General features: G+C 44.6%; 1 protein-coding gene across 1 annotated transcript; it reads left to right on the top strand.

The window, feature by feature from the left end:
- The first annotated feature begins 6703 nt into the window (after positions 1-6703).
- si:ch211-194k22.8 (BEN domain-containing protein 6) lies at positions 6704-11382 on the top strand. The gene is made up of 6 exons (XM_056580499.1): positions 6704-8066; positions 8429-8512; positions 8664-8737; positions 9128-9347; positions 10837-11020; positions 11254-11382. The coding sequence occupies exons 1-6, from the start codon at positions 7872-7874 to the stop codon at positions 11370-11372; spliced, it is 876 nt and encodes a 291-aa protein (XP_056436474.1). The 5' UTR covers positions 6704-7871; the 3' UTR covers positions 11373-11382.
- Positions 11383-15519: the final 4137 nt, after the last annotated feature.

Raw genomic sequence — 15519 nt, 5'->3', positions numbered from 1 at the left:
CCCCTGGCCAGCCTTTCGGACTGGGTGTCAGGCTAGGGAATTTAAAAACAGCCATCCTTGGTTAGAGTGGAGGGAAAACAAGTTAGGTAAATGTCAGCCAACATACAGTTGGTATACACAATTGAAATTCATAATGTTAATCACTATGCAAATGAGAGTATAGCTAATTCATGGTCATTTTTAAGGTGCAGTAATTTCACACTTTTACACAATTCAATTACTGTATGGTATGTTAGATAACAACAGTAAGAGCTCAAATTAGAGCAATTGAAAGAGTGAAACATTAGTCTCCTGTCATCTCCTTCTCATAGCCAGGGTTTTAAACAGTTCATTCAATTATTTTGAGTAGATTTTGTCCTTGTTTAGCATGTGCTATTGCTACTATAGATATACAAAGCACAACTTGTCATTTTTGTCTTCTATTTGTTCATACTGTTATTAAAACGGATAAACCTACTCAGCATTACATGATTGTTGATAATCGTTAAAGGTCAGCGGGTTGTAGACCCCTGCGTTGGTGAGTGTGGTGCGACATCCCATAAGTGCCACACACGTACACGTACCGGTGGGACGGGTTTGTACGAGGCTGTGAGGGAATCATCACAGTATACCCACTACAATAAAATAGACTACACCACTGAACATAACTAAATCAATTTTCAACCGTTTATCTTCGTGCAAACCATTTAACAAATCTACACACTTGTATCTTCAATAATATCGAAACAGAATTTCGATATCATTTAAAATGTCTTCAGAATCACAGTTTTAGTTTCATACTGCTTCGTTTTCAGCTGTTTTCATTGAGGACGTCAGCCCATTCTGATACACCTACTTCTAGACATTCGTAACTCATTTCTTTTTCAACCGTTTACCATCGTTCAAACCATTAAACAAATCTACACACTTGTATCTTCAATACTATCTAAACGGAATTTTGATAGCATTTATACTTTTTTCAGAATCACAGTTTTAGTTTCAAACCGGCGTCGTTTTCAGTTGGTTATAATAATTGAGGTCACCATAGCAACGCTGGTAAACAAACCCCGCCGAATAGTCGAATCTCTGGACTGAAAAGGCAGATCTGATTCGACTCAGAAAATTCAGAGTCGGGGACCCTGAATGAATCTGTAAACTGGCAGTTTACACAGATTAAGATGTTCAAATGTATTTAAAAAAGGTTAAGCTAAAACATGCTTAGATAAAGTTGTTACATTTTGTTGTTTAAAAACGCAAAAAGATGTAATGTTTCAGAAATATGTTTAAAAAATATGTTAAAAAATTTGTTTCAAATGTTTCAAAAATATGTTCCAAATGTTTTAAAATTATGATCGGAGATGTTTGAAATGTGTAAAATAATTAAAATAGCTTTCAAAACACAGGTATTTAGAAAAAAAAATTGGGGGGGGGGGGGCTCAGCTGAATTTTTTTCTCTGAGGGGGGGCTCACTCTCTCACACTTTGAAAACCCCTGATGTAGAATGTTTGTCAAAATTAAACTAGCCCAGCAAGAGTCCCTGCCATAATGCACAATATCATGTTACATGGAACTTTTACTATGAATGTATTTTCTTAAACAGCACAACGGTACATGTGTAATAACATCAAGACACAAGCATATCCAATTATAAATGATTTATTTTCTTTCAAAAAGGAATATACTTTTGGAGACACAGCAAATCACATTTTATGAAGATGTACAATTGATCATTGATGTATTTATTTAAACAGCATCAACGTTCATGTGTGATAACTTATAGATACCAACATATCATCCACTTATGTATGCTTCATGTACGATTAAAATCAGTGTACTTTAAGAGACAAGTCATATGAAGGACATGAACATTATAAAATAGTCGTGCACAATACGTTTGGCTTCACATTCCTCATTAGAAATTCTCTTTTACACTTTTGCAAATTGCAATGTAGTGGAAGCAAACATTTGGCACGGTAAGAACAAAACACAATCAATAATAGAAATTACATTTTAAATGTTAAACCGTTTACTCCTGTACACCATTTGTTGAATCATATGTTAATAAAATAAGCAACATGAGTTAAAAATTTACTCTGAAGTTTACTAACATAAAGTTTTGTCAATTTGACCGAAAACTCTCTATAGAATAACTATATATGAACGAATGAGCAGTGTAGATTATCACAGAGAAACTTATTTTTAGTCCCTTTCAAATGCAGGCATTTTTACAACGTGAACACGGTTAGCATGTTCCACAAGAGTACACTTGGCCTTCACTTCCCTTGAGGTGCACACCATCAAACGTCCAGTGTTCTCAACCTGAACAAGGAACTTTGACACATTGACATTGATATCACCGTCATAGACGACAAATTGGTTTTGCGTCGGAGACAACTCATAATAATATATAAGCAACTCTGAGCATGAACAATCTTGTTCGCATTGACAGACTTTGGATAAGACTACAAAAGAAGCTATCAACCCATATGTTCCTTCTGTTGCAATTACAGAATTGTTTCTCTTGTAGCCAGCTGCGTAGCCTTGGGTTGTCAGTAACATTTTCCATACAACACAACGTTTGAATATTCGACAAGGAATATTGTGCAGATAATCGTTTAATGGGAATCTATTTTCCAGTGCAACTCTTTCACACGCAGATAACTGCCTGTAATTACATTTCCCCAACATCACTATGTGCCTGGCAATGACAGTTCCTGCCTTCGTCAGATAATCCAAACCGGTTAATCGACAAAAAAGCTCACTGACTGGTCTTGGTGCGTCCTCAAACACTGCAGTTCCTGAACGAATTAACCTCTGCTGGGCAAAGAAGTACTTAAAAATCTGACAAGGTACCGCCTGCGTGCCATTGAACAAATCAAGTAACTTCCCATTTGCATCTTCATATACAAATGCAGAGTTGGCCCACAACGACCCCCAGTCCCTCACACTCTGTGCCAGATGCACAAGCAAATGAGAGTTATATGAGCAGTGTTCGATGCCATACAGTTGAGGAATCTGTGCCACAAACTGGACTAGACACAGTTCTGCACAGTTGACCTGATCCTGCGTTGTCACGGAGGAGAGAAGAATATGTAATGCAAATGCAAGTAGCATCCAATGTTTGTAAAACCTCCTGGGTAGAAAGTCTTTCATAACAACTGGGGAATACAACAACAGAAACGCTCTCCATTCAGTGGCTTTCCAAAAGGCTCTCTCAGAAAGCGGTCTTGGGTTTCGCCGGACTTCACTTGGGGGCTTGATCTCACATAGGGCACTGTCAATCTGTCTCATTTGGTCAGGGAGTAGGTGATATTCTTCGGCACTATACTTGCCATCAAGCCACAGGTTGGTAAACTGTCTAACGACTCCTAGACACACAGAATGCATGTAATCTGGTACAAATCCTTTGACAAAGTCAAAGGAAGGTAACAGAAACAAAGGACTCGCCCCTTTTACACCCATCTGAGCTTCGCCGCTCTCAGTTGCTCTTTCGGCTAACTCAACTGTGCTCGCCATGGATCTTAACGGTACAATATCAGCTTGTACAGGATACACCCTGGTGTGCCCCTTTCCCTTGTCAACAACTTCACCTTCATGGCCAACAAAAGCCACATCCATATTTTCCGTTAAACTGTTTAAAGTTTTGAATCATGGCCCGCGCCACAGCATCACAGACACAAACTAGTGCATGCACTCTACTATTCCTCTGCAGGCCAGTACTATCGATCCAAGCTACACCATTCTCATGTAAACTCTGGAGCTCAGCAATGAACGGAGCGAAATAGGTGTCGACCCGGGGTTTGTGCCGCCCAAACCACAAACTATGCAACATAATGGATTTGCCTCTTTCGTCCAGTGACAGCTCGTTTATTGTGCAGAGTATTGGCCAAAGAGAATACTGCGAAGATTTTAAAACGGGAACGCCGTCACAATTGAAAGATATGGTGACATTGTCTGGATTGTCAATAAAATCACCCTGATCTTGGTATAGCTTTCCTGTGTTTATGTCTCCTACACTCTCATCATGTCGAAAGTGGCCCCGCAGTGCCGACTGTGGCAAAATGTTTTTGAGCTGATCGGCTAAAGGCATCACCAGAAAGTAACTTGCAGATTTGAGAAGTTCCTCCTTGTGCCAATGCTTCAGGCAAGTTTCACAATGGTAGTCTGGTCCTTTGCCGATGTATCCTACACAGTCCGTGCAATAGAAGTGCAACTCTGCCTTGTCGGACAGATTGAAGAAAGCTTTGTCCAAGTACCACTTGCTTGAGGGAACACATCCTGGAATGACGGTATTAAACAAATCGAGAAGGTCTTTCATGGAAACACCAGATAATCCGTGCCTTAGGCACACCCCCATCAGCATCGCTAGCAGTTGTCCCTTTGAAACATCAGCTCCTTCAAAGACAGGGTTGTTGGCGTCAAAGTGCTTTTCATCAAACAGCTTCTCCTGAAAAAACATCAACAAATATTGCACTTTAATAGGTATTATGCTGATAATTGTCATTTATCCAATACTTGCTACACAACAAATCATTGTTATACCATATACAGATCATAACAATTTGCATTATAGATATTGTTAAGAAGTGTTATACAATTATACAATTATATAATTGCACAACAGTTACTAAGATCAATCACCAACAATTATAACCATTTAGATTCAGGGCTGAAAGGTGCTGCAGTTGGTGGGGGTCTGTTGAATCAATGCCATGCCTTTGTTGCGAATTTGCATAGGGGAACTAGCGGAATGATAAGAAGTAGCACGGCATATGGGAACTAGCATAATGGTAGGAAGAAATACAACGGCAGGGGGCGCGTGGGTGAGATTGCGTAGTAAACATCTGCCAGGAGAGGAAAGAAGTTGGAGCAAGTGCGGGAGAAGATTTAGAGGATTCGAGTATTTATCCCCAGTATATTTATGAATAGTTGATGCATCTTTTTTTTTTTATGTAGCAAGTTTCCCCAGTAGTTCGAAGGATAATGATGAGCATCTTGGCCCTATTTTAAAGTGTATGAATACAGTTTCTTTCATTTCAGTTTCGCTCATTGGTCAGTTTAGGGGTAGCGTCACTCGGATGTGGCTATCAAAGGCCCTACATCAAGCCAGAAAGCCAGTTGGAGTTGGGGGGACAGCGCAGCATCAGCGCACCTCTAACACTCTCAGCGCAACGTTTGCGCACCTCTCTCCCCTTAGCGTAGCATCCGCACACCTCTTTAGTAACCTTCTCCTCTTAGCGCAGCAGCAGCGCACCTCTTTACTCTTTTCTTTGAGTCTTTGCTATTTTCTTTTATAAGTATTTGTGCAGTATCAGGAAGGTAAAATGTGGGAATAAGCTTGTCTTGGAGGTCTAGGTCAGAGAGCTGTATTTTGGAGGTATATTGAGAGGAATCAGCAGTGGTATGTAAAGAATTAGCTTGGGGATAAGAGGAATACTGTAATAGATTTATGCGACCAGCAATTAGGCAACTAGAGGATATATTGAATGTAAAGAGAGACTTGAGGCAGCATGTACAGTGATATTTCAGTTTGTGACCATGGTGGTTCTTTGAATTATAGTTATCAGTATATTTACCAAGAGGCTGATGCCATATATATTTCAATTATATTGATAGTTTGATCATACATTTGTATGTGGTGGCAGCACAGGCGCGGTAAATCCGTGGAGGGGGGGGGGGGTAGGGGCCCCACACCGTATACTGTGTTTAGTTTACGGTGTGGGCCCCAGAGCAGTGTGTAATTACAACATACACCCTTGGCACGCTACGGTTTTCGTGGCAGCGATACGATTTGGCCACTTACACCCTCGGCACGCTACACCTTGATATGGTTCTCTAAGTAAAACTAAAAAGTCACCCGTTTTTATACATTACTTGTTATAACAGACAAGTTATATATATAAACTAACCTGACGAAAGCCAGGCTGTCCATGTTCGTGGCCATCCCCTGCTATATATTGCTCTGCGCCATCATATTCTTCTTGTTGAGCATTCTGGAAATGAAATATCAGGATTAGTATTAATGCAAGGTTCCATGGCTATATTGGCTTGGTCATTATTTTCTATCTGGCTTATGAACACTGCTGCTTTGAAGAGGATTCACATCTTGTTAACATAATCATTATCGCTTATGTCTCACCAAAGTTGAAGAATAGCCTTATTCTGCATTCTTCTTTTCTCTCTCAGCTCCTTTTCTTATCGCTTATCAAACTTATTCCAGTATTGTTTTACGTGAAATGTTCTTTTTACTTAACTTTAACATTGTACACAGTTGCATTAATTGTTGATATATCGCATAGGTCATCATTAAAAAATATGGAAAATAATGTAGGCCTACCATATGCTGTAGTAGCTCACTGTCACATGTGTTGCCTCCATGTTCATCCATATTTCCAACTTCCATTTGTAATCCCCTTTCTGGGCCAGAGCCAGCAGAGACATCTTCAGATGAATCACTGATGTCACTAGAAAGACAATATATAAAAATATACATAAAGGGAAAATTTATGTAAATATTTGTGCTTCAGTTACACAGTAACTGACCATATGGTTCCATGTTTACACTTATATTATACCTATAAAACATGTCACATACAAATGTTTGACATAGAAAATAATGATTTATATAATTAAATGAAATAATATTTTTTAAAGAGAGAATGAGTTATTGCTTATACACTGATTATTTTACTGCCTCGATATACTAAATATAGAGTACCATAAGTGCCTTAAACAGTTAAAAAGTTGCTCAGGTAATAAATGGCATCAGGTGTAAGTTACACCGATCCACTTATACTTACTCTATTTGACATTGTACAACTTGTTCTTGTTCTGAAAGTTCTTGTTCTGAAATGTCTGATGCAGACGCAGGCGGCAACCCGTGTAATTCATCTTCAGAATCTGACGATGACGTCGGTTCCGTCCTCGCCGACTTCGGAAGCTTTCGATATAACTCAGTAGTCCGAGGAATATCTTGTGATTCGTCAGATAAATATCGCTTATAAGATGGCGGAATCTTTCTCCCACGATCCATTTCTCGATCCCACTCTTAAAAACAACTACAGGTAGGTCGCCATTGCTCTTTCCTCTCAATCAACTTGACGCAATCCTCGTTCTGGATCGCACTCCAGTTTCCGGTCGCAGGTGTGCGCATGTGCGATGAAATCTGGTACAATGCGGAATATTGAATATCAAATGCTGATTTTTCGCGCTTGGACCATTACTCACAGAGCTATTGAGTGTAGTCAGTTTGCAAATTGCATATTCATTTTTGCATGATCCTGTTAGACCGCTAATTATCACGTGTGATTCCGAGTTTTAGGACCTACCGCTTATCCGGTTTATTTTTAAATATTGTGGCGGCCTTTCGCAGCGGAGCACTAACGGTCGCGGTTCGAAGTAGTCTGACTTGAAGAACTATCAATATTAACACGATGGTAATGTTGGCTGTTTTTGCCTTTGATGATTTTTCTGTCGACATTGGTGAGCTTTCCTGGATTGAGGGAGAATTTGACGAGCAGAATGAAGCACAAGAATATATCGTGCGATGGAGGGAACGAAATGGAAAAGTTAAACTTTGTTCGGCCAAAATAATGGCAACCGGAGGTAAGACTGACAATTACATAAAATCATGTTCTATTTGGACCAATAGTAACTTATAACAGTAACGTATATAGGCCTACTTAATTATATCAGTTAGATGTAGGCCTATCTATTGATTTACTGCAGTGTGCTCGTGCAGTAATTTCCGTAAATAATTTACACCTATGCATGCATATATATGCATCTACTAGGCCTATCGCCTAGATCTAGTTCTCATGCAGCTAAGCTTGTTGCAACTTTATTAAATGGAAGTTAATTATGACTTATATGCATACGACTAGCATTATCTGATGTTCTTTCTATTTAATCCCGACTTAATAGAGGATAGGAGAGAACTGGTCGAAGTGAGGAAGAAAGCGGAGTTAGGCCTTCTGGATGTGGCAGTCACACCTACATCTAAATGTGGAAAAGGCCAAAGGCGAAAAATTCCAAATTCAAAGAACGTGGCGCCATCTGAGGATGGAAATGATGAGCATGTGGCCGAGGTAATGATGTATCCATGGAATCTTCTTATGCAGATTTTAATTAACATTTTTAAATATGTATTGTAGTTTATTCTGCATTTAATATACAATTTAGTGTGTTGATTTAATATTCCAAACATTATTAAAAGTATATAGCTTTAATAATTGTTGACCAATTTTTTTTTTGAACTAATCTGAACAAAATGGTCAAATAGTCTCATAGTTATCTTATTATTACTTCTGATATAAGCTTATTTATCGATCCTTTTTATCAGTGTTTTGGTATCCTTTATCGTAATAACAATCTTATAAGAAGCAATTTAAATGCTGGTGCATATGCAATAATGGCTATTATATATGTTAATTACTTTTTTTTATTGCAGCCGAAGACCAAGTCAAAACGCAAGCAGGCATCAACTGCACAAAGTGCCAGCAAAAGTATTTTGCAGAAGTACAAAAATGCACAAGTGAGATTTCTCATTATGTTAGTATAGGGAATATGGTGAACATTTGGAATTAACATACAAGTGGTCCTATGTATAAATACATGAATAACTGTTTATTGTAGATCATTTATTCTCAGAGGCATATACATATATATCAATATTTCTCTTTCAGTTGGATATTGACAACTCTGCCATAACTGCAACTGAGACCCCATCTCGCTCAACTGAGACTCCTTGTGGCAAAAGGTAAATAGAAATTAAGACTTGCTAATTAAAGGTTACTTGATGCCATGCACCTACTGAAATATCTATTATTTAATGTAGGGTGACTCCTTGAATGCTACAAACATAATATATATAATATATGCATTACCATAATAATTTAAGTAATTTTGTCTCAGAAAAGGAACTAATTATTGTGGTCTAATCTGGTTCATACCATAGCACATATATCATTAGTATGGGTTTCCTTTCATATGGTGCTGGATACATCCAGTTTTTATCATGATTGTCAAGTGCATGGAATTGATTGAATGGTTATTTGACCAACCAGACATGGATATTAGCAAGGGTAACAGATTTATTGTATATCATCACGAAATGAGTAAATAATGCAACATTAATTTACGTATGCAGATGTGCTGAAGCAGTACGACAAATGCAGGCAATGGTGAATGAAGTGAGAGGCATCAGACAAGAGATTCTGGGCATAAGAGCAGAGATGCTGGTGAGATCGGCAGCGCCCTCAGTGGAGCAGGCACGAAGGTGTCAACCGCCTATTGCGGCCAATACGGCCAAACCATCAACACCATTGGATGTAACCAATGAAGATGAATCTGCCTCAAATGATTCTGTGGTACGTATTTAACTTTTTTTCTTGTGTGGCTATGTTTATGAATAATAATACTCATCTCCTAGCTGCAGGACTTGTATAGTATACATTAGAGATGCACCGATCAATCGGCCGCCGATTAAAAAAGCCGGTTTTGTATCCAATCGGCAACAATCGGTGACCTGCCGGTCACTGTCGTAATTTCCGGTTTTCGGCCGATCAAACTCACCCGCATGCGCGGTGCGTAGCAGCTCAAGGCGCCCAGAGCGCGGAAAGAAAACATGTCGCATTAAAATCTGAAAGGACGCACTAAACTCACTATCCATGCGTCCCGGGGACGCATCTCATTTTCCCCATGAAAAACGATACATTGTGAACATTAAACAACTCGTGTTTAATGTACAGTAACTGGCCAAAGAAACCTTCTTGTGAGCAGGCCGGACAAGCGCTGTTTCAACCCTCTGCGCATCTACTCGACGCAGACGTGATCCCCTGTACAAAGTATCGCGACATGCTAATTTAGCCGCTACCAAAACAACTAGCTCGTCACCGCTGATTTCATTTCAACAATTAAAAATACGAACTTCATAGTAAATAAACCCACGTTTCCACTGCTCGATGCTGTGCTCATTCGTGTCGATTATGTTGTAACGTTTAGGGGACGTGCTGTAATGAAATAAATGAAACATAATCCGGTGGTGGTGATGAAAACGACATTGAACGGCAGCCGCCATATTGTTATGCCCAAACGGCGCCTGCGCATACATCGCGCTTCCAACGAGATCCAGTTTTTCTCGAGAAACAGGCAGAGAAGAGAGAACGCAAAAATACCACCAAAGAAAAAGATTAAACCTATTGCAGGTCAGCAAACTATTGCAGCTGCATTTTCTGTCCCCACTACCTCTGCACTCCTCCCTGACTCTGATCAGCCTAGAGAGAGTACCTCAACATTGCCTGTACCTACTTCTGCCTCCCCCTCTACTGAGCCTGATGAGCCCACTGCAGAAGAAGTGCCTCAACCTTCTGCATGTTCCTCCCAAAAAAAGCGAACTTTTCTGAAGCAGTGGCTCACCACATACTACAAATGGCTGCGCTTTTCAGATGACAATTTCATGTATTGAGTTTAACACTATTAATTTAATTTAAGAAATAGAATAATAATAAAAAAGAAACACATTTTTTAAACTGGGGAGTCGGGACCCATTGAATTTCTCAGGGACCCACCCAACTCGGGTCCCGGGGACTCACTACATTGAAAACCTATCAACATCACTGCTATTATATGATTATAATTATTTCTTAGAAAATCGGTATCGGAAAAACCGGTTTTGGCAGGTCAGACCTCCTTAAAAACCGGAAATCGGTATCGGCCAAGAATTTTGCAATCGGTGCATCTCTAGTATACATACACTTATATATAAGTGTATCTACTATGTGTTGACATAATCTTGTCGTTGTTCCATAAATGGTCATATGTTGGGAAGGAAACTAAATCATGGAGACTTTTTTTCAGATCATCTCTCAATCTGTGAAATCGAGATCTTCACGGACCTCGGCACAAAAATTTGTGAATGACCTCATGCACGGGATTTACTCTACGGAATATATGGCGACACACAGCGTGTCTGGGTTATCCTCAACGAAGGCAGCCAACGTCAAGGCGGCACTGCCTCGTGACCATGTCATGGAAATTATTGGTAATTAGCAATTGCCTTTCTTACCTATTTTCGCTAACCTTATGACATATTTTATCTGTAGTAACATTGATATCCCAAACATGCTATTTGTGTTGGTGGTACTCGCATGTGATCTGTGACTAGTATATATAAATACATGAACCACCAAAATGGTTGTGTTAATTAATCCTTGCATTCAGTTGTCAATGTCTACAAGGGGCAGTGTTACTGAATCTTTGTTTTTTTATGCACAGCTGAAGCACGCAAGGTCTTCCCCGAGGCAGCGGAAGCTGACATCAGGCGCTTCATGAGGGAAAAATTGTCTAATGCAGCCAAAATTCTGCGGCGTAAAGATAAGTCTGACCGGACTTAATGCTATATATGGAGATTTTAATCAGAATGTTAGCGAAAAGTTCGATTTGTAGAAAATGGATAACCTTTGTGTCATTGGTTGAGGTTATATGTATTTTTTATTCTGGTCCTCTTGAGTTGTAATATAATTAAATAAAACGATTCATTGTATCTAAGCATTTGTGTTTTTTACGTAAAGCCTAGCTTATACATAACCAAAGTCGTGCAGGAAAATGTTCTATGATGCTGTTGCCAAGCATATGATACAGAGCCAACCTGACAGCTACCACTCCTTATACAATGGTATGGCACACTTACTATGGTAAACTTTGGTAAAATGTAAGGTATCATGGTAAGGTACCATGGTAATTACCATAGTAAATGTACCATGGTAATTACCATGGTAAATGTACCATGGTAAAGGTACCATGGCAAGGTACCATGGTAAAATGTACCATGGTAAAGGTACCATGGTAAAATGTACCATTGTAGGAGATCGCAATGAAATGGAGACGGAGACGTGATTGCCGGTGAAAAACACGAGAAGGATTTATTTCCCAAAACACAGAACCCGCACAGCCAGAGGTGCGTTCCTTAAGACCTGCGTTGTAACACCAGGTGGGTGCCACGCCCCCTTCCCTTAAAGGGGGCACGCACCATACAACATACACAGTGAATACGATACCGCTACAGACGCCCCCCCAGAATTCACACTCCCGAACAGTCAAGGCCAACGGGAAGGAGCCCTGAGCACCCGCCCGAAACGACTCAGCGGAACCGGTGCGGGGGCCGAGGGGGCCACAGCAGGCAGTGCAGGAGTCATGAGACGGTGTGGCTTGGAAACCGGAGGACGACCCCGCCGCGGGGGCTGAGCCAACCCCACGGGCTGGTCCAGATCCAGGTGGGCTGGCTTGAGGCGATCGACCGAAATGTAGTCAGGCCTGCCCCCGATGTCTACCAAGAAGGCCTTGTCCCCGGCCTCCAGGACGCGAAACGGACCGTCGTAGGGAGGATGGAAAGGGCCCCGATGGGCATCATGGCGGATGAACACATACCCCGCCGTCCGCAGGCTGGGCGGCACACAAGCCTTCGGGAGGCCGTGCTGCGAGGTGGGCACCGGCGTGAAACCCCGGACCCTGTCCTGGAGCGAGGTCCGCTCCTGGGCTGCCGACCAGGGAGCTGTGGCGGTGGGGATGAAATCCCCAGGAACCCGTAGTGGCTGTCCGTAAACCAGCTCGGCCGACGAAGCCCGCAGGTCCTCCTTAGGGGCAGTCCGGAGGCCCAACATGACCCAGGGGAGCCTATCGACCCAACCGTCATCCGTAAGGCTGGCCCGGAGTGCAGCTTTCAAGGAGCGATGAAACCGCTCACACAACCCATTAGCCTGTGGGTGATAAGCGGTTGTTCGATGGAGCCGCACACCCAGGCCCCCGGCGACCGCATTCCACAGCTCGGAAGTGAACTGAGGTCCCCTGTCAGAGGAGACATCAGAAGGGGGGCCAAATCGGGCGACCCAGGTGCCTATGAACGCCCGGGCCACGTCAGAGGTCGTAGTGGATGCCAGCGGGACAGCCTCCGGCCAGCGGGTGGTCCTGTCCACCATCGTTAGGAGGTAGCTGAACCCTTGAGAGGGCGGCAGGGGCCCCACCAGGTCCACATGCACGTGGTCGAACCGCCGCTCCGGCACTGAAAAATGCGCCAGCGGAGCAGTCACATGCCGATGCACCTTGGCTCGCTGGCAAACCACGCAGGCCCGAGCCCAGTCCCGAATGTCCTTCTTAAGGCCATGCCAGACAAACTTCCCGGCCACCAGCTGCTGTGATGTCCTCCGCCCAGGATGGGCAAGGCCGTGCACGGCATCGAAAACCTGACGCCTCCAACTGCCGGGCACGACCGGCCTTGGCTGTCCAGTGGAGACGTCACACAGGAGCGTGGCACCGACGTTGTCGTACTTGATGTCCTCCAACCTGAGTCCCGTGACAGCTGTCCTCAGAGCCTGGACCTCCGGGTCGGAGGCCTGATCACCTGCCATGCTGGTGTAGTCGATTCCCAGGTGGACAGCTCCTGTGATGGCCCGGGAGAGGCAATCAGCCACGTGATTGTCCTTACCCGCCACATGGCGGATGTCCGTGGTAAACTCGGAGATGTAGGCCAGCTGGCGCTGCTGACGGGCAGACCACGGCTCCGAAACCTTCGCCATCGCGAACGTCAATGGCTTGTGGTCCACGAAAACGGAGAATGGCCGAGCCTCCAACAGGAAACGGAAATGCCTAATGGCGAGGTAAAGGCCGAGGAGCTCTCTATCGAAGGTGCTATATTTCCGTTCACAGGGGCGGAGCTGCCGGCTGAAGAATGCCAGCGGCTGCCAGACGCCGTTCACCAACTGTTCATGCACAGCACCAACTGCATAGTCCGAAGCGTCGGTGGTCAGGGCAATCAGCGCCGCAGGCAAAGGATGCGCCAGCATAGTCGCCTCGGCCAATGCCCGTTTAGTGTCCCCAAAGGCCGCCTCTCTCTCAGCGGTCCAGTCAATAATATGCTTCGTTGTCTTACCCTTGAGTGCCTCATACAGGGGCCGCATGAGCCGGGCCGCACGGGGAACAAAACGGTGGTAAAAGTTCACCATCCCCAAAAACTCCTGCAGGGCCCGAACTGTAAGAGGGCGCTGGAAGTCCGCAACTGCAGCCACCTTCGAGGGCAGGGGAACAGCTCCCTCCTTGGTGATGCGGTGGCCCAGGAAGTCAATGGCGATCCGGCCGAATTGGCACTTGGCTGGATTGACAATCAGGCCATGCTGGCTGAGCCGCTCGAAGAGTGTTCGCAGATGCTTCATGTGCTCGGCCGTGGAGGCGCTGGCGATCAGAATGTCATCCAGGTAAACGAACAGGAATGGCAGGTCCCGCAGCACGGTGTCCATCAGGCGCTGAAAGGCCTGGGCTGCGTTCTTCAGGCCGAACGGCATCCGTAAAAACTCAAATAGTCCAAACGGAGTGATCACCGCCGTTTTCGGGACGTCCTGCGGCTGGACGGGCACCTGGTGATAGCCCCGAACGAGGTCCACCTTGGAGAACACTACCGCACCGGCCAGGCGGGCAGAAAAGTCCTGGATGTGGGGAATGGGATAGCGGTCGGGCACCGTAATGTCATTGAGCCGGCGGTAATCCCCACATGGACGCCACCCACCGCCAGGCTTCGAGACGATGTGGAGCGGGGAAGCCCAGGGGCTGTCCGATCGCCGGACAATTCCAAGACGCTCCAGGGTGTCAAACTCAGACCTAGCAACGGCGAGTTTAGCAGAGTCGAGGCGCCGGGCCCTGGCGTAGACCGGCGGGCCAGTGGTCGCGATATGATGCTCCACTCCGTGCTTGGTGGCGGCAGCTGAGAACGTGGGCTCCGTAAGCTCCGGGAATTCCGCGAGGAGGGGGGAAAACACATCGGAGGGTGAGAGTGCGCCCGACAGCTTCGTCGTGCCCGAGCCACTGAGCTCACATGCCAGGGAGCTAAAAGTCTCAGCACTTATCAAGCGCCGGTTCATCACATCCACCAAAAGGCCATTGGCGCAGAGGAAATCGGCGCCGAGGAGGGGTGTGGACACCTCCGCGGTGACAAAATCCCAGCCGAAACGCTGACCCCCGAAACATAAATTAACAGTCCTAGTCCCAAAGGTGCGGATGGGGCTGCCGTTGGCGGCCTCCAGGGCGGGGCCGTGGCCGCCCCCTATTCTGTCAATGCGTGACGCGGGCAGAACGCTCACCTGGGCCCCCGTGTCACACAGGAACCGTCGCCCAGAGCCTGTATCTGTGATGAATAACAGACCCCCAGAACGGCCGACACACACGGCAGCTAGCGAGTGCCGGCCCGTGCATTTCCCGATGCCACGAAACTGCACGGGGGGCGGCACCTCCTAGCTTTGGGTCCATACAGGGCGTGGAAATAGCACAGGCCTGCAGACTGCTGTGGCTGTCGTCGTGTCGCCGCGGCCACAGCGATGGTGTCCGTCATCTCCAGGTCGCCAGTGGTGTGAGCCAATACGGCCGTGCAGCGCTCGCGCCCGGCGGCGAAAAAACGATCCGCCTCCCTAGCCAGAGCCCGAAAGTCTGTGGTGTCGCTGTTGGCTAGAGCTGCCCTAACACGCACTGGCAGCTGCTGCATAAATAAAGCCCGAAACA

The sequence above is a fragment of the Gadus chalcogrammus genome, chromosome 20, assembly GCF_026213295.1.
Source record: "Gadus chalcogrammus isolate NIFS_2021 chromosome 20, NIFS_Gcha_1.0, whole genome shotgun sequence".
NCBI classification, from domain to species: Eukaryota; Metazoa; Chordata; class Actinopteri; order Gadiformes; family Gadidae; genus Gadus; species Gadus chalcogrammus.
The sequence above is the reverse complement of the archived record's forward strand: the minus strand, read 5'-3'. Positions and strand labels throughout refer to the sequence as shown.

Excerpts from the sequence above, each read along its gene's own strand:
- si:ch211-194k22.8 (XM_056580499.1), top strand. The coding sequence starts at position 7,872 with ATGTTCTTTCTATTTAATCCCGACTTAATAGAGGATAGGAGAGAACTG. Across the intron at positions 8,738-9,127 it reads GAGACTCCTTGTGGCAAAAG|ATGTGCTGAAGCAGTACGAC; the intron begins GTAAATAGAAAT and ends TTACGTATGCAG. Across the intron at positions 11,021-11,253 it reads CCATGTCATGGAAATTATTG|CTGAAGCACGCAAGGTCTTC; the intron begins GTAATTAGCAAT and ends TTTTATGCACAG.